Source organism: Filobasidium floriforme (assembly GCF_021052385.1).
Source record: "Filobasidium floriforme strain CBS 6241 chromosome Unknown HD553scaffold_27, whole genome shotgun sequence".
Lineage (NCBI taxonomy): Eukaryota > Fungi > Basidiomycota > Tremellomycetes > Filobasidiales > Filobasidiaceae > Filobasidium > Filobasidium floriforme.
In genome coordinates this window covers 396,426-412,301 of record NW_025763648.1, presented here as the reverse complement: position 1 = coordinate 412,301, position 15,876 = coordinate 396,426, and the positions used below count along the sequence as shown (strand labels likewise).

At 52.1% G+C, this 15,876-nt stretch overlaps 5 protein-coding genes across 5 annotated transcripts; 1 reads left to right on the top strand and 4 right to left on the bottom strand.

The window, feature by feature from the left end:
- Positions 1-362: 362 nt before the first annotated feature.
- Positions 363-1,747, bottom strand: HD553DRAFT_346066 (uncharacterized protein; the record flags this gene model as incomplete). Its single annotated transcript, XM_046183163.1, has 2 exons — positions 363-1,418; positions 1,478-1,747. The coding sequence occupies 2 exons, from the start codon at positions 1,745-1,747 to the stop codon at positions 363-365; spliced, it is 1,326 nt and encodes a 441-aa protein (XP_046033051.1).
- A 763-nt stretch (positions 1,748-2,510) lies between these two features.
- On the top strand, positions 2,511-6,363 carry HD553DRAFT_337557 (alkaline phosphatase-like protein; the record flags this gene model as incomplete). The annotated part of the gene is made up of 15 exons (XM_046182294.1): positions 2,511-2,753; positions 2,828-2,989; positions 3,057-3,071; positions 3,148-3,183; positions 3,256-3,450; positions 3,534-3,700; positions 3,780-3,880; positions 3,955-3,998; positions 4,069-4,380; positions 4,440-4,981; positions 5,046-5,218; positions 5,283-5,500; positions 5,560-5,828; positions 5,888-6,107; positions 6,143-6,363. The coding sequence occupies exons 1-15, from the start codon at positions 2,573-2,575 to the stop codon at positions 6,361-6,363; spliced, it is 2,856 nt and encodes a 951-aa protein (XP_046033050.1). The 5' UTR covers positions 2,511-2,572.
- Positions 6,364-8,095: 1,732 nt separating this feature from the next.
- HD553DRAFT_144089 (uncharacterized protein) lies at positions 8,096-10,102 on the bottom strand. Its single transcript, XM_046176689.1, has 2 exons — positions 8,779-10,102; positions 8,096-8,652 (listed from the first exon to the last, which is right to left on the bottom strand). The coding sequence occupies exons 1-2, from the start codon at positions 10,053-10,055 to the stop codon at positions 8,283-8,285; spliced, it is 1,647 nt and encodes a 548-aa protein (XP_046033049.1). The 5' UTR covers positions 10,056-10,102; the 3' UTR covers positions 8,096-8,282.
- A 182-nt stretch (positions 10,103-10,284) lies between these two features.
- On the bottom strand, positions 10,285-11,631 carry HD553DRAFT_319540 (uncharacterized protein). Its single transcript, XM_046181032.1, has 6 exons — positions 11,331-11,631; positions 11,147-11,234; positions 10,918-11,031; positions 10,743-10,820; positions 10,573-10,649; positions 10,285-10,502 (listed from the first exon to the last, which is right to left on the bottom strand). Exons 1-6 carry the CDS (start codon positions 11,586-11,588, stop codon positions 10,341-10,343), a joined length of 777 nt encoding a protein of 258 aa, XP_046033048.1. The 5' UTR covers positions 11,589-11,631; the 3' UTR covers positions 10,285-10,340.
- A 408-nt stretch (positions 11,632-12,039) lies between these two features.
- HD553DRAFT_337554 (glycoside hydrolase family 3 protein) lies at positions 12,040-15,810 on the bottom strand. The gene is made up of 12 exons (XM_046182293.1): positions 15,412-15,810; positions 15,255-15,310; positions 14,999-15,096; positions 14,776-14,920; positions 14,472-14,710; positions 14,260-14,407; positions 13,712-14,197; positions 13,540-13,643; positions 13,284-13,465; positions 13,056-13,205; positions 12,836-12,981; positions 12,040-12,755 (listed from the first exon to the last, which is right to left on the bottom strand). The coding sequence occupies exons 1-12, from the start codon at positions 15,542-15,544 to the stop codon at positions 12,108-12,110; spliced, it is 2,535 nt and encodes an 844-aa protein (XP_046033047.1). The 5' UTR covers positions 15,545-15,810; the 3' UTR covers positions 12,040-12,107.
- Positions 15,811-15,876: the final 66 nt, after the last annotated feature.

Sequence of the window (15,876 nt, the reverse complement as noted above, 5' to 3'; positions counted from 1 at the left end):
GTCGTGCCTTTATTTGGCACGCGATGAGGTCAGAATAGGTTCGGAGAGGAAGGAAGTCGTAATTCGTAAAAGCTGAAGCTGAGTCGTGTTCCGTAAGATATCCGTGTATATGTGTTTGATCGTGTCGCGCCGCATCCTGCGATTCCTGGGCTGATGTTTGAGGTGTATTCGGCTGCGAGCCGAATGCTCGCAATAAAAGCGCGTGAACCTCGAAGTCGAGGGTGAAAGTTGAAACGTTATTTTGTGGTAGTTTGCAGAGCATGACTATATGTAGAGTGACTGCGGTCAGATCGGAAAAGCTTTCTCGGTGTCGACCCGTCGACTCACCATAAGCCATGTTCGGATTTCTGTGCCATTTTCCGCTATGGCTCCCGGGGTAGAGGCATAATGGCAGGCTGAGGTGGATCGATCTCCTTCATCATGATGTCCATGATGCCCGTGAAGTCCTTCCACCATTGTGTCATTGGCTCCTTCAGTCCATAGGCAGAGTGGTAATGAGCCGTCGATGTCGCGAAAACACAGTCGCGCGGTAGTAGCTTTCGTATCAAGCGAGCGACCGAATAGGGCTTGTTACAAGGCGTATCCCCCGCCCGAACGGCATCGATTAAGCCCGTAGTGACTCCGTAAGTGAAATGCCTCAGTCGAGGTATGAAGGGCTGATCCGGCTTAACATGACCATAAAGTAGATCAAGATCCGTCTCGGTCAACAGCGTGGTGCAGGCCAGCGTCACCTGTTCGAAGCGGCTCAGAGCCGAGAGGTAAGGTGTCAAGAACCCATGGGTCTCGATGTGAACAGATACCAAGTTCTTTCCTTTGGAAAAAACCCGGTTGAGGGTCTTTGCTGTGACTGGAGAGTCCTTGAGCCGACAGGCAAGTCGGCCCAGTCTTGGACACACGCTAAGGATTTGATCCAGTGTGTGTAGCCTGTCTAGCTGGTCGAGCTTGGCGAAGCGCCAGCCGAGACTCGGTAAGAGCTCCAATGTACGTAGATTGGCGAACGGATGAGTCTGGGACATACTAAGCCCAAGAGACGGTCTCCTGTTCAGCAGAGCAATTACTAAGCCTAGCTGTGCTTCTTCAACCTCGCCGACGGGGTGGGGACGAATCTTGACACCAGTCAGGATCCCCTCGGTTTGTGCGTCGCTCGGTCCAACCGAGATGTTCGTCTCGATTAAAGCATCAAGGCGGAATGGGTATACGAAATGCTCCACAACGATTTGTTGTCCTTCGATTTCGATCGTCCTTTCTATGGTCGAATGATTGTCGCATGATTCAACTGGACGGACCTCCTTCAAGTTGGGCATCTGAGCTCGTCGTCGAGATGCAACTTCTTTCGCGGTGAAGTTCCCATCCGGCTGCAGATCGTCACCGTCGAGACGCAGGATTCGCACAGAGTTGAGATATCCAGTGAAGCGTTCCTGGGCATTGCTTGAAAATGAATCAATCCTGCTTCAATCCACGTCGTACTGAGACTCACCAATGAACACTCCTCCAGAAATGTTTGAACAACGTCATGGACATGGCAGTCTCGATATAAGATCCTCGCCATGAGCCAAAATCGACTTTTGCACAAGACCATCCCGTTGATGACGGCTCGAGAGCCGTCGAGACGATGGACGTAACGATAGATCATCTCGACTAGCATGTCATTCTCCCATACCGCTCGGCTTCCCGGCGAAGGTTCGAAGCGCCAGACCCGTTCGCTAGAACCTGTGATTGTGATATCGATCGGTTCTTCGGCGCTCATTGCGAGACGTGGAGCGTTGGCTGCGAGCCTGGCGACGGACGTATTTTGACGAGAAGCGTTTCGCGTCGAGAGAGGTCGAAAGTGGAGCTTTTGCAGAATATTCACAACCGCAATTCGGCTGCGGCAAGGATGTGATAGTGTTTCCGGCTAAGTAGAGGATGCCAGGTTTTGCATATAGCCGTTTGCGAGATGAGGCGGTCGTAAAAGATGTATTGTCAACACGCTTCGTAAGGAGTCGATTTGACAGATTGATGGGGAAGTCGAAATGCCGCTGCGGAGCGAGATAACCTTAAACCAGCTCGAATGTGTTGAGAATCTGAGGATAGATATAACAATGTTGATGCGGTCAGACTGGAACGCCTGTATGATACGGTTCGGTACACGAGCGTACTTTTTGTGTTCGAACCGTTTTCAGCATTCAAGCCTTGTCTACCCGAGAACCCAGTGAATCGCACCGCTGTTCAACAATGCGGTATCGGATCAGGATCAGATAGCAAAGACGATGCCAAATCATACTGACCAGACGTTGTTCTTGCGACCCTTGTAGTTCCGGTCTGGTGTCGTCTTAAACAGTAAGGATAGGGTAATAGATATAATAGTTAGTAGTGTATCACTCGAGAATGTTGATGATGTGAGTAGGTCCCAGGCTAGTGATGACGTTTAGGTTGATCACGTGATCTAGTACCGTGGACCACCCTACATCACAATCATGACTCTGGTCGACAGGTCTATCTACATGACCGCATCCCATACATCAACGCCTACCGTATCATTCAGCTGATAGAGCTGGTCGGCTTCAGCTTAGTCTTCTGATCGTACGGTATCATGGCCGCTTTCCCGAGATCGTCCCGTACGGTGGTCGGGCTCGGCCTCGTCCTACACCTGACCTACCTCCTGGCCATGTTCGACACCTATTTCCATTCGCCTATTGTTCACATCGACCGATCTCACCCGGTGAACGAACAAGGAGACGAAACACTAGCAGATAGACTCGTATTGATGGTCGGTGAGCCGCGGATCGTATAGGAATCATATGAACTAGCTTGATCGCGCTGATACATACTCCTCCTGTAATCGTAGCCGACGGACTCCGAGCCGACCTGGTATTCACCCCGACTGGTTCTCCTCGAATACCTCTGCCATCCGGAGAAGTTATGGCACCTTATCTCCGCTCCATAATCGAAGAACGAGGTTGTTTTGGCATATCTCATGCGAGGGTACCTACGGAAAGCAGACCGGGCCGTGAGTATGAGCTTGATTAAAGGATTACCTGCCTCGAGTGTTCTATTGACTTATCTCTTATTGCTAGACGTTGCTCTTATAGGTTGGTATGCAAAACCCGTTCTCGAAAGTTACTTCCAGATGAAGAATAGCTGATCACGTTATGCGCCTCTATCTAGGCGGTCTCTGGGAAGACCCAAGTGCCGTCTTTAAAGGTAAGCCTTCCCAAGCAACACTTCCGTTTCAATTACCGACTCTGACAACGTACAACTCGTGATCAACTACAGGCTGGAAACACAACCCTGTAAACTTCGACTCTATCCTCAACCAATCATCTACAGCCTTCACTTTCGGCTCGCCCGATATCCTACCTATCTTCGCCAGTCACCCGCCAGGGGGGAAACGCGAGGACGATCCACTAGACCCCGATCGGAAGGTGTTGATGTGGATGTACCACGAGGACGATGAGGATTTCACTAGCGGTCAGTCTCCTTATCGTCATCGAGGTTGATGTCATTATGATACCTGAGTCGGGTTCATGGGCTGATGGATCAGTCGATTATAGATGCTACCCGATTAGACGCATTCTCGTTCGATCGATTTCAATCGTTATTACACCGCGCTCAGCAAGATGACAAGCTGGCTCGACGTCTGAGAGCACCGGGAACCGTGTTCTTCCTCCACCTTCTCGGTTTAGATACGACTGGGCATGGATTCGGTCCTCACTCCAAGGCGAGTATATCAACATCCCTTTCGAGACACAGACGTTAGCATCCCGGCTGACCTTCCTGGAGGATATTTCGCTGTACAGGAGTACATTGACAGCATACAATACGTGGATAACATCGTACGCAAGGTGGAACAAGAAATGCGGTTCTTCTTTCAGGACGACCGGACGGCGTACTTGTTCACGTAAGCACTAGACAGTGTGAATACTCGTGTTATAGGGTTATTCGGTTGACGGCTTCAATCTTCTAAATTCGTAGCGCTGATCATGGGATGAGCAATATTGGGAACCACGGAGATGGACGTAGGTCAAGTATACAGAGTCCATCCAGTCTTCCAAGCTGACTAAGTTCACCATGCTTGCCTTCATCTAGACCCGGACAATACCCGAACGCCCTACATAACTTGGGGCTCGGGAATCCGATCACCACTCACGGATTCGGTACCCAGCTCGCACGATCAAGTCTCCCAACCTTGGGGTTTCAACGGACTTTTGAGGCGGGACGTGGATCAAGTCGATCTGACCATGTTGATGGCCGCCTTGGTCGGGGGAAACTGGCCCAAGAACAGCGTAGGGATCTTACCAGAGGATTTGTTGCAACCGGCTGTGGGTGTCGAACGGACCCGAGCTAGGTTAATGCTCGGCAACGCGAAGAGCGTACTGGAGCAGTTTGATACCAAGCAAAGTAAGTATTTGGAAACGCTACAGGATGAGAACTTGACTGACAACCAGATTCGTGAACAGAACGGACTGCCGCTCGAAAACTGAATTTCCGCCCGTTTACGAGTATGCTCGACGTTTATGGTGAAGATCCCGTATTGTCCATTATCCAGCAGCTTGATGCGGGCGATTACAAGAACGCAACAGAAACGGCACGACAGATCGCTGGCATGGCACTCGACGGTCTAGCCTATTACGACACCTACGAACAGTCTAAATTGAGGTCGATTGTCTCTTTAGGCTATACGTTCTTCGGGATCTATATTTTGCTCTACGTCCGGCATGTCTTTGGAATCAACAAGAGCGCGCCTACTCCGCAGAGGAATGCACTACCTGCGGACATCCTCACCATTGCAGCCGGAGCGACGGTCATTGTTGGTGCCGTGATTGAGGAGTCGCCTTGGCATGCCATCTACGCTGCCTTTCCCATTTACCTCGGAAGAGCTATCCTGGTCAACCTATGGGAGGGATCTAGCGGAATCCGGATACGCACGCACAATATCGCTCATGCGCTCAAATGGTTGGCCCAACTAGCGTTATACTCCGGCGCGCTCGTCGCTATGGCGGTGAGTGATATGCTCATGTCCGTGCTATCTATTCGAACCGCTGATTACTTTGGACGCTTGATAGATGGGGTACAAACACCGAATCGTCTGGTGCCTAGGGTTTTTGCCTTTGGGCGTAAGAGCGGGTTTACAGGGAGAGCTCAGTCTAGCCAACTTTTGCCGGAAGAGTTTCCCCTTCTTCAGCGCGGCTGCATGGGCTCTCTTGCCGGTCGAGAGAGATGAAGACTTGCGCATTCTGTAAGTAGACCTGAAAAGTGAATCGTCAGCATACGCAAACCGCTGAGTAATACCCCTATCTTAGCATAGCGGGCGCTGCCATCAACTACGGCTTCATCGTCTACTGCTTCTCGAAAAGCTGCACATCAACAGACCTTACTTGGACGTCAGCGAAGCGGACGTTCGGCGTACAACTATACTTCTCCGGCGCCCTTTCAGTCTATGCGATCTGGGCTGCATATAGCCTTGGTCGGAAAGATCCTATCAATTCGACCGCACGAGGCGCTGGATGGATACTGCTCGGTGAGCCGGGACCGTTGAAATCGAACCGGGTCGGAACTAAAACGTCCGTTTTACTGTAGCCTACTCGATCTTGTTCCCCTTGTTTTCCGGTTTCAAGGCTGGTCAGAGCGCGAATCTACGCCTCGCTCTCCTATACAACACCTTTTCCGCCAGCTATCTCCTGCTATCCCAGTCTTGGGAAATTCTCTTCCTCATCAATTACGCTGCAGTCATCGCCGTCTGGATGAATTCCGAAACGACATCAAGAGCGCCTGATTCGACAGCATATCGGCTCATACAGACTCCAGATGCAGCAAGAGCGTTGTCTTTTTTGTTCTTAGTCCATGCGGTGAGTGGTGTTGCGATCTTTTCGAAACTTCGACACAGCTTACGATTACGCTTGCACAGGGCTTCTTTTGCACCGGCAACGTCGCTAGCATCGCAAGCTTCTATCTCGCTCCTGTCTACCGGCTGGTTCCGGTATTCCAGCCAGCGATCATGTCGACACTGCTGATGTACAAGATCATCGTGCCCTTCATCCTCTTGTCGGCGGCCTTTGCGAGCATATGCTCCAGACAGCGACTACCGCCTTTTGCCCTCATCCTGCTGACGCTAGCGATGAGCGAACGTGAGTCTATTCGTAACACTTGGTCGTCGATATAGCTTTGAATGATCATTGGTTGTTCTCGGCGTTGCTAGCGATTTGCCTGTTCTTCTTCCGCCAAGTGCAGACGACGGGTTCTTGGCTCGAAATCGGCTCGTCTATCAGCCACTTTGCAATCGCATCTCTTCTTATCGCATACAACGTTTTCCTCAATGTCATTGGCGAATTCGTTATGCGTGGCGCGATATCGGGTTCGCCGATACGGAAAAAGATCGACTAGATCTGTATACCCTAAAAGTACAAATGCATGTATGTAATTCCGTACCAAGCGATCCGAGATCGGTGAAATCTCACCTTGAGCATTGCATAGTTGAAAGATCATTTCGATTATGAAACACTCTAAGTACCGTCTATTTGACTTCGCGGTACTGGGATCTGACATCTAGTTTGTGAGCCGCACCGCCAAACTATGGTACAGCGTACTTCTGTTTGGCTAGCCGTATTGGGGAACATGATAATTGTTAGATCAGCGAGTCGCGAATCTTCAATCACAAGCCTTCTCCGCTTCAGCGCGTGTCGATTGCGTCCGCCGGCTGCTGGCGTGCTGTACGAGCATCTTGAACGGTATAAAGGAAGTTCGTTTACTTGCTACCGCCTCTTGAACAAACCTCGTCGAGTTTCGCACCGTGGGGGTTCTCCTAGCCACACTCCTTTCATGAGCTGATGATATATAGACATCCGGCTGTACTATCCCAACCAAGAAAAGGGAAAGCTCCTGTCTTGCACAACGCACCCCGAGGCTCTAGATGAATGTCACTGCTTGATACGGATATTATCAAAAAGATTACTGCTCTATCATGGAGGGTCAACTCGGGCAGTATACTTGCTCGTCCAACCCCTTCGACCTAGTATATGACGACCAGTCCTATCCCAGTGTCGGCGGATGGTTCCCAGATATTGGGGACTGGACCGCTGAAGCGAGGCAGATTGAGACTATCCATACTTTGCAAAACGTCGAACTGCCTCCAGATTTTGCTCAACCCTCGTCCTTGTCGTGCAATCCCAAGGAAATCCGGGAAGGAGACGACGAAGGGCGCAGTGACTCTTCCCACGCCTCAATGACCGAAAGTCTAAGCGCCTGGGCAACCGGACATCAGCTCGATGAACAAGAAGGCTCACAGTATTCACAAGGAGACATGACTACCAAATCAGAGTCAGCCGGAGATCTTGAACCCCGTTATGGTCTACGGTTCCCCATATCTAACGGGCAGATCGACCGCTCAGCGTGGGCGGATCTCGCTAAGGAGCTGAGAACGGATATCTTCACCCGTTTCATTATGTGGGGAAAATCGCAACCTTTTCATTCCGACGACCTCGGATACGCCGTCTTTCAGCCACAAATCGTAGACGTCTATGACACTCTGACCAGGACGCGCGCCGACGGGAATTTTAAAGACTTGGGCGACGGTCTTGAGATCATGGTGCGACCGGAGTCGGAAGGTGAAATCCAGAAAAAGTTCTTGAATCATGCAAAAGACTGGGTGGCGAAGCAGGAATCGGATTGGTGTCACCCCCCTATCTACATGGATCCGGTGTCATACTACTTCGAATGCTTCGATAATCGCCTTATCTTGCGCTTCCACATACAACTTCCAAGAGAGGAGGTGAACCGGACATTCTGCGATACCCATCACATACTATACCCGGAAAAATTCTCAAGATGGGAGTTCTGTGAAGACTGTTTCTGCAAGAGGCGCGAGATTCTAGCCTCTAGGCGGTCGTCTGGGCTGCCTACTTGCTATTGCTGAATCTAGGGTGGAATTTGTAGATCAGGGATAGTCGGCCTGACGATACAAGGAACGTTTTAGATAGGCAGGAGGAGCTTTTGCCATCATCGCCCCGGTTTTCATGGTGTCTCTAGGTCATTCGGGCGGCTCTAGGGATCTGGAGCGTACGGGCAGACAGACTAGACGGAACAATATTGTTCTCGGCATCACGCATCACGGCCACCGAGCTTGTAAACATTATGACTTTTCGTGATTCTTTGTGTTGTCTAGACTATTATCACAAGCGAAGACTGTCGTCAATGAAAATATGCATCCGCTTCCAGCTCGGTATCGAAGGTCTACGAGCTTCATATCCCCTCATCTCGAATTCGCCTAGCTACTCGACTCCGTCACTGGGATGTATAGATGATGGTCAAAGTACCAAATCGCTCAGATCCTTGTCGCACTCCTCTGCCGGCCACAACTCGCTCTCGTCCCAGCCCATCGACACGCCCTCATCGTCTTCCTTCTTCAACTCGTCCCCGGAACCTATTGGCCCGCACCCCAATCCCCACCCTGTTCCGTCCAGAGTATCATTATCGCCATCGTTATCGCTATGTGCAGCTCCACCCTTCTCCTCGAGTTGTCTGGCCCGAGCCTCCACCCGCGATTTTACTAATCGAGCCACCACCTCGGCGTAAAACCCCTTCTTGACCCGTCCTGCTGGCGTACTCCAGGATTCTTCTGGGGAAAGGACATGGGTAGGCGGATTTGGATCGGGACGGAGTATGCTTTCTAAATATCTATCGCCATCGGGAAGAAAAAAATGTGCAATCAGTATCACGTAATATGGTGAATCGCAGACGTCCTCTGACCCCCGCTATCAAGTGGGCTCAACACGGTCCAGAAAACGGAAAGACAATACTCACTCGTTCGATATCCCCCTCTGTCCAAGCCGATAGACAGCAATCTCGTCATCGTTCAACCGCATCCCACTGTCCAACCCAGCTCCAGCCCGGGATGGTTCTGTTTCACTTGCGACTGGGGGTACAGGCGTGGGGGCAGACGTGGATGCCGACACGGCCATATCGACATCCTCCATCGGACCCCCACCATCACCCTTATCAAGCGTGGAAGAGCCGGGAAAGACCGTCACCTCATCTTCGCCATTATTTGTAGCGACAGTAGCGGTGGTCTGTGTGACGTTCTTCAAATTCAACGGCCGGTTCTCTTTGAGCGCTCGAGTGTATTCTTGGGCTTTGGCTTCTCTCATCCGGGAGAGGGAGATCATCGGCGCCGGGGTTGAGGTCGAAGTCGAGGTTGAATTGATGTTCGTGTTCAAGGTGGAGGTTGCATTCGAGGAGGATGTATGACCGGGCGGGATGGTGGTCGTAGCCGTGATCGTAGCCGGAGTAGTCGGCGAGTCCATGCCCTGAACTCCGCTCGGTGGATCCGGTGGTGGGTGTTTAGGAGGTACAGGAACCGCATTGGCATCTGAGATCGAGATCCGCTTTTCCTTTTCTGGCTTGCCGTGTCGATCACGATCTCTAGGTCGACCTGAAGAAGGTCGCGCCTTGGTCGCACCCGGAGGTCTGGGTGGAAGTGACCGCGACCCAGATCCCGATGGACCAGCCGCGTTGGGCGGTTTATAAGTCCTCGGTCCCCTGCCGATCGATGGAGGTAACGTATCCCTTCCCGTTGCCCCTCCAGCTCCTGCACCTGCACCGAAACCACCCGCCCCTGTCCCCTTGGCGAACTCCCTCTGGGCCCACTCTGGAATCGTCCCCTTATTTAGTTCGGTCTGAGCCCAATCTACCCAATAAGGATCCAGATTATTATCATCCCGGAGCTGGAAGAACAACTCCCAAGGATTATCGCCGTTATATTCCTCGACGTACATCGGGATATGGACCATCTGTACCGGGACCGCTTGAGACATGTACCCATAGGGTGAGGCAGCGGGGTTGTAAGCCGGATACGGGTAAGATCCTCCTCCAGGTGATAACATGGCGTGCGGATTAGGTGTACCGAGGTATGGATTAGGGGTGCCGAGGTAAGGGTTGTTATGAGGTGAGGCAAGGTAGAGATGTTGAGCGGGCGAGCCTATACCGGGGTTGTAGCTGGGCGTGGCGTTCCCCGGCATGCTCGCTGGGGAGGCACCCGGGTGACGCAGGCGAGGATCCGGGTAGGAGTTCCATGCTGACATGTCTAATCGTGGTCAGTTTGAGGCTAGGTCATGCTGTTGATGAGATCAGACTGTTGTGTTGATATCGAGATTGATGTGATGGTATGTGAATTGAGAGTGATGTCGGCTTTGAGCGACGACCAACTCTTGAGAAAGGCGGACATTCGAACAAGAGGGAAAATGTGACAATGTCCGTGTTTCAGGTAGCTGAAACATCTAGATTCAAAAAGGTAATCGAGACGTCACAATTACGTTGTACATGATGTCGATCCAGCTCCGAGTCTGGAGCAGCTGAGTAAAACTACATCACATCTCGCGTCTACCTCGCCGCTTACGTCCTTCCTCTGTATGTGACCGTGCTCGGGCTTTAAGCGATCTGACACATCGATCCCCTGCAGCCGTGTAACCCCGTACGCAGCTGTTTACTACGCATTGGCCGTTGTTACATGTCACTCCGGATGCATGAGGCTAATTTCAGGTTCAGGGATCAGCTTGTGAAACTCTTTCGAGAACACGTTCGCGCCTCCGTTAGGCTTACGATCTCACTGCAATCCCGTCCCAATACGCCGGCAGTCGAGTTGTCAAGCCGAGGATCTGGCGAAGTACATCCTCCACCTACAATATCATCCGAGTCATGGAATAACGAAGAGATGAGGTCAGGATTTTTCTGGTGATCGTCTGATCGCTCTCACTCCATGGCTCACTCACAAGATTCGAGATCCCGGTTCGTATCGATACACTCAAAGACGTCTTTTCCACCAACTTTCGTCAAGCAGCTTGTAAGACCTGACAAGTACAATCAAAAAATCAATGTTGAATCGTCATCGTCAGTCAATCGACCCTCACATGTATCTTCTAAAGATGCGCCTCCGCCGTAGCTCACCTTCCGGGCAACGGTCCCCATTGATACGACGTTTCAGAGGGCTAATCGGGACCCCGGACCGACAAGCCTGACCTTGGTTCAGACAGACGGTTCCGCATTGCCCGTAAGTACAAGCTACAAAACACCGGTATTGGCAATAGGTAGGGAGGTTGGGTCAGCCTGGTAGGTTCAGCAGCCAGGTCGACAGCGAAGCTATGATATAGGTTCAAGTGCGGGGTACACGACTTACTGAACGAGCAACATTTTCCCGTCGTCGAGTATGGATTTAATGTGACCGGCCCGCCGTCTGGGACTTGACAATTTCCGTTATTGCTTGTCTGTATATCAGGACGCCATGGAAGTTGCAATCGGACACAAGAACCCTCAGCTGAGCCGCGCTACTCATTGAAAAGCTCAGCGAGACTTCGACCTACCGACGCAGGATACCGAAACCCGTTCACATTCGCATAGGCGACCACAGCCGTGCTCTCCCCCGCTACCGTAGTAACCCCAGCGGCATCGAAGCAGATGCACTGATTAGGGAAATTTTTGTCGCTGGATTTGATCTGGCCGCACTGCCAATCCCGCGCGCGCTTGAAGAGGTTGGATGATGGGTTGGCGTGGGATTGTATCAAGAGTATCAAGGTGAGAGCGAGGAACATCGGGATGGTGGTGATCATGTTAAGGTGCATGCTACTGTAACAGAAGTATACCCTACTTGAAGCGATAAAGACCGTGTTTTGCTTGGCATGACCTTCTCGTTAAGTGAAGGCAGAAGCGCTTTCGAGGAGACTATATACCAGTACTACTAACAACATCGTAGGGGCCTGAGCCACGGATCTCGATCGAGTCCAAGGGGGAGTCACCTGGTATCCGCAGAGTTGTCACGCGGCCTCTGCAGATAGACATCTAGAATGGAGCATCTTGTCAGCAGCTCGGTCATGCTGGGCGAGGGCCTACAGTTGGGGAGTCATCCCCCTTTCATTAGCGCGAGACATATGAGTCAGTTTAGTCCGGTCCCGTGAGGGGCGGAATAATCGCGTCTCATGATTTCATATCTACTACCGCTGACCCCCTCTAGGTCTCTAGATGACGGATAGTCGACCCGAGTAGAAACCCATGATAGCGATCGTCGTCGGAGGTAATAGCTCTCCACCTGTCAGTTTTGAATACATCGTGATATCGCGCATCAAGTGAGAGAGGTATGAATACTACAACCCGTTCCAAACGAAACCCTCGTCGACATCGACAGCTAGACGCTGCTTGATATCTTCGCTAGATACCCCGAACAACAACTCGTACCTGCCCGTATCGACCATCCACGCTCCCGTCGTCTCTCTTGCCGACAACCAGTACGAGAACGCGTCCCGCTTCAAGGCGAAACGAACCTTGCCCGTTGCACCCGGTTCAAGATGGATCTTCTGGAAATCGGCCAGTTCGCGAAGAGGACGGGGAACCTTGGTAGTCGAGGTTGGTTTGACGTAAAGCTGGACGACTTCGCTACCAGCGTATTCAGACCCGGTGTTGGTGACCTCGACTTCGATCTGAATGTCGATAGTTCGAGCGTTAACGTCGATAGTCTGATCGATCAGCCTAGGCTCGCCGATGGTGAATGATGTATAACTGAGACCATGGCCGAAACAGCCCAGCACGGGTGTATTTCTCATGGCGAATCCTCGGTAGCCCATAAAGACGTCTTCGTAGTAGTGACTTTTGCCGTGCGGACCAGGGTAGTAAGGGTGAGAAGGGTTGTCCGAGAGTCGATGAGCGAACGAGACGGGTAATTTTCCGCTGGGGTTGGCGTGACCAAAGAGGACATCGCCGATAGCGAGACCTCCAGCGTTTCCTCCATAAAAGGCCTATAACAGATCCACAGGATGGGACCGTCAGCTTTCGCCGTGAAATCGCGCTGGATTGAAAGGGAGCATGTTTGCCTCACCTGGACGATAGATGGTACCCGGTCGGACCAAGGCATCTCGCACGGTGTACCGCTCTGCACGACAACACAGACGTTCGGGTTGGCTTCCAATACGCGCTCGACGAGTTCGTCGGTTCTTCCTGGAAGCTTCATATCCGGTCGTTCGACTGGATAGAGTGAAGGCAAGGGTAAATTAAGAGCTCGCACCGACCCCTAGCTGGATATTTTTGAAAAGACTTACATCCTTCACTTTCATAATCCTCATTCAGTCCGGCACAGACGATGACGGCATCGCAATCCTTGGCCAGAGCGATGGCTTTGACGATTCCCTCCTCGAGATCGATAAGAGGTGATGCACCGATACGGAAACATCCAAACGCCTTGAAGCTCGCTGTGGGGGTACCATAGGATTTGATGGCTCAAGATTAACCCCGACTGCACGGTGATGCACATCGCAGGACGTACTCACCCTTAGGGTTGGTTTGGTGGAAATTGCTCCACTGCATGACCATCTTGTACTCGCGACCCTGCTCCAACTCGATTTGCCCTCGCTCTTCAACGGAACCGTTACGCAAGAACAGCTCGCCAGCAGTCTGTGGCATGAGGTTGGAGACTACAAGCTGGTCGTCCAGAAGAAGCGTGGCTTGGCCGCTTCAGAAAGCGCGCGAGAGAGTTGCGGCCAAAATGAGAGCGAGATTGTAATTGAGTGACGGAACAAGACTCACCCGACAACGAGACCAAATTCCCAGACACCAGAGCTGTCCGGGACGAACGTCGTGGACACGCGCATATAACATTGTGCGGGAAGATGGCTGGGCAAGTTGTCACACTAGAGAGATCATGAGAGGTGTGAACACCCCTTCGACCGTATCGGACTGTAGATGAGTGGGGGCTTACCATAAAGTTGGTGGCCGTATCGACGCTCAGTGAATGAATAGCTTGAGCTTCTGCGCTCGACCGCGTAGGATCCGTCTCGAAAAAGTCAAGGTCCAGATAACCCTGCCCGCCCCTTGCGCTACGGACCAGCGGGTTGACCAGTGGCAAATATCTATGGGCAAAGACGCCTGGGGTATACTCCACTTGGATCGATTCTTTCTCCGCAGCAGCAAGGATACCTTCTAGAGGGGAGGAAGATCGGATGGCACGCAGACTCGCCGACCCGCCTCCGCTCAAGACTTGAAGCTTGGCGTTAGGCCCGACGACGGCAAGCCGACGGATCTTTTTCGGCTGAAGAGGAAGTAGCGAGGCCTCATTCTTGAGCAGTACAATGGCGGCCTGGGCGGTGCTTCTCAAGAAATCTTGGACCTCTTGCGTATCGATGAGGCCTTCTTCTTGTTCAAAGGGGATCCCGCTTTCGATGGCCCGGTTGGCCAAACCCAAGACCTGAGGAGCCAGCTTATAAATTACGCTATCCCATGAAGATGTCACAGCGTAGCCGTACTTACCCTTCGCACGGCCACGTCGATATGAGACTCATCAATCTTGCCTCCTATCAGAGCTCGTCGAAGCGCCTGACCTCGGAACAGGGATGGTCCCGGCATCTCGAGGTCCATTCCGCTGACGAGGGCTTCAGCGGTCGAGAACGTGCCGAACCTGTGCGTCCACGTAGGTAAATCGTCCATGTTGGCGTTACATGACCCCTGATCCGTCGGCTTACCAATCGCTGACGACCATTCCATCGTATCCCCATTCTTCCCGCAAGATCTGTTTCAACAGGAAGGGATGCTCCCCGACGTGCAACCCATTGACCTTGTTGTAACTGGTCATCAGAGTCCAAGGGTCACTCTCTCGGATTGCGATTTGAAACGCCCGGAGGTAGAGCTCTCGTAGCGCCCGTTGAGAGACTTCGGAGCTGTTTCGGTGCTTTTCAAATTCCTGCTCGTTGCAGAGATAGTGCTGCAAGGTCGGAGTTTCTCAACGCGCGGCCTACGCTTCCTTTCTGTATTGGATGTTGAGCTCACCTTGGGGCATGCGGCTACTCCGTTCGATTGCAGTCCTTTGATGATGCCCGCAGCGAGTTCTCCAGAGAGCACCGGATCCTCACTGATACATTCGAATCCCCGTCCTCCTAGCGGAGACCTATGTAGATTGATTGTAGGTCCGAGACTGCGATGTTGCGCTCAAGAGATCGTCAACACCTTCGATCAAGTACACGGGTCTAAAGAAAGAGGTAAGACGACTCACGAGACGTGTGCTCCCTTGGCCTTGCATTCGGCTGCCATGGAGACTCCGAATGCCTGCGCTAAGTCCCGATCGAAAGACGCAGCGAGACCCGTAGCACACTGATATGTTTGAAAAGGTAGAGGCAAGGGTCCAGCGAGGAGCAGTCCAGTTGATTCGACACAGATTCAAAGATCGGAAATGTGATGGCTCCCGTTAGCTCTGCGAGTGTATTGCTTCTCCAAAGACGTAAACCTAGAAAGTATAACTCGGAACTTACGGGATAACAGTTACTAGCAATTCCAGCGAAGAAGGCTGTACCTCTCACTCCGACCGCTGCCGCCACGCGAAATATGAAACCAAATCAGCGTCATGCTCGCCGCTTCCCCCGGCGCGACGATCAAGGGTCGCGCGGAATCGATAGACCCGGGACTTACGACCATCTGTCATCCTCACCGCAGGAATCTGAAGCCTTTCCAAAGGTGTAGTATGCCACAAATCTGAACCAGTGAGAAGAGAAATCTTCTCAACCAGGGTGAGTTGAGGGAGGATTGAGTCGAGATCGAGCATGTTGCGGCTTGTAGCGAAATGTTCGTGTGGTAGAATCAACGTGCCAGAGAAGTCTTGACGAGGGCGATATGATCCAAGCTCGTGTCTCGCTCTTTCATGTACAAGTAGTCTTATGTGGACCCCTGTGACCGCTGTGAGCTCGTAAAGTCGGCTCGCCTCGGTCCGGCCAAGAAGCGATTGAGCGAAAGGTCAGGGATCCAGAGCGCCGCATCTGGGTATACGGAGATCTCTGGCCCACAGGAGAGGGCAAGGCAACGTCAATCCTGTGAGCTAGACGGATGACGGTCCAAGCGACCGAGGCTGGTTCGGCCACTGTAATATCTCACTCGAGG

Excerpts from the sequence above, each read along its gene's own strand:
- HD553DRAFT_337554 (XM_046182293.1), bottom strand. The coding sequence starts at position 15,544 with ATGCTCGATCTCGACTCAATCCTCCCTCAACTCACCCTGGTTGAGAAG. Across the intron at positions 14,921-14,998 it reads GCCAAGGGAGCACACGTCTC|TCTCGGACCTACAATCAATC; the intron begins GTGAGTCGTCTT and ends GCAACATCGCAG. Across the intron at positions 14,711-14,775 it reads GAGTAGCCGCATGCCCCAAG|CACTATCTCTGCAACGAGCA; the intron begins GTGAGCTCAACA and ends CCGACCTTGCAG.
- HD553DRAFT_319540 (XM_046181032.1), bottom strand. The coding sequence starts at position 11,588 with ATGCACCTTAACATGATCACCACCATCCCGATGTTCCTCGCTCTCACC. Across the intron at positions 10,821-10,917 it reads TGGGGACCGTTGCCCGGAAG|GTCTTACAAGCTGCTTGACG; the intron begins GTGAGCTACGGC and ends TGTACTTGTCAG. Across the intron at positions 10,650-10,742 it reads GAACCGGGATCTCGAATCTT|GTGGAGGATGTACTTCGCCA; the intron begins GTGAGTGAGCCA and ends ATGATATTGTAG.
- HD553DRAFT_144089 (XM_046176689.1), bottom strand. The coding sequence starts at position 10,055 with ATGTCAGCATGGAACTCCTACCCGGATCCTCGCCTGCGTCACCCGGGT. Across the intron at positions 8,653-8,778 it reads CAGAGGGGGATATCGAACGA|ATATTTAGAAAGCATACTCC; the intron begins GTGAGTATTGTC and ends CGATGGCGATAG.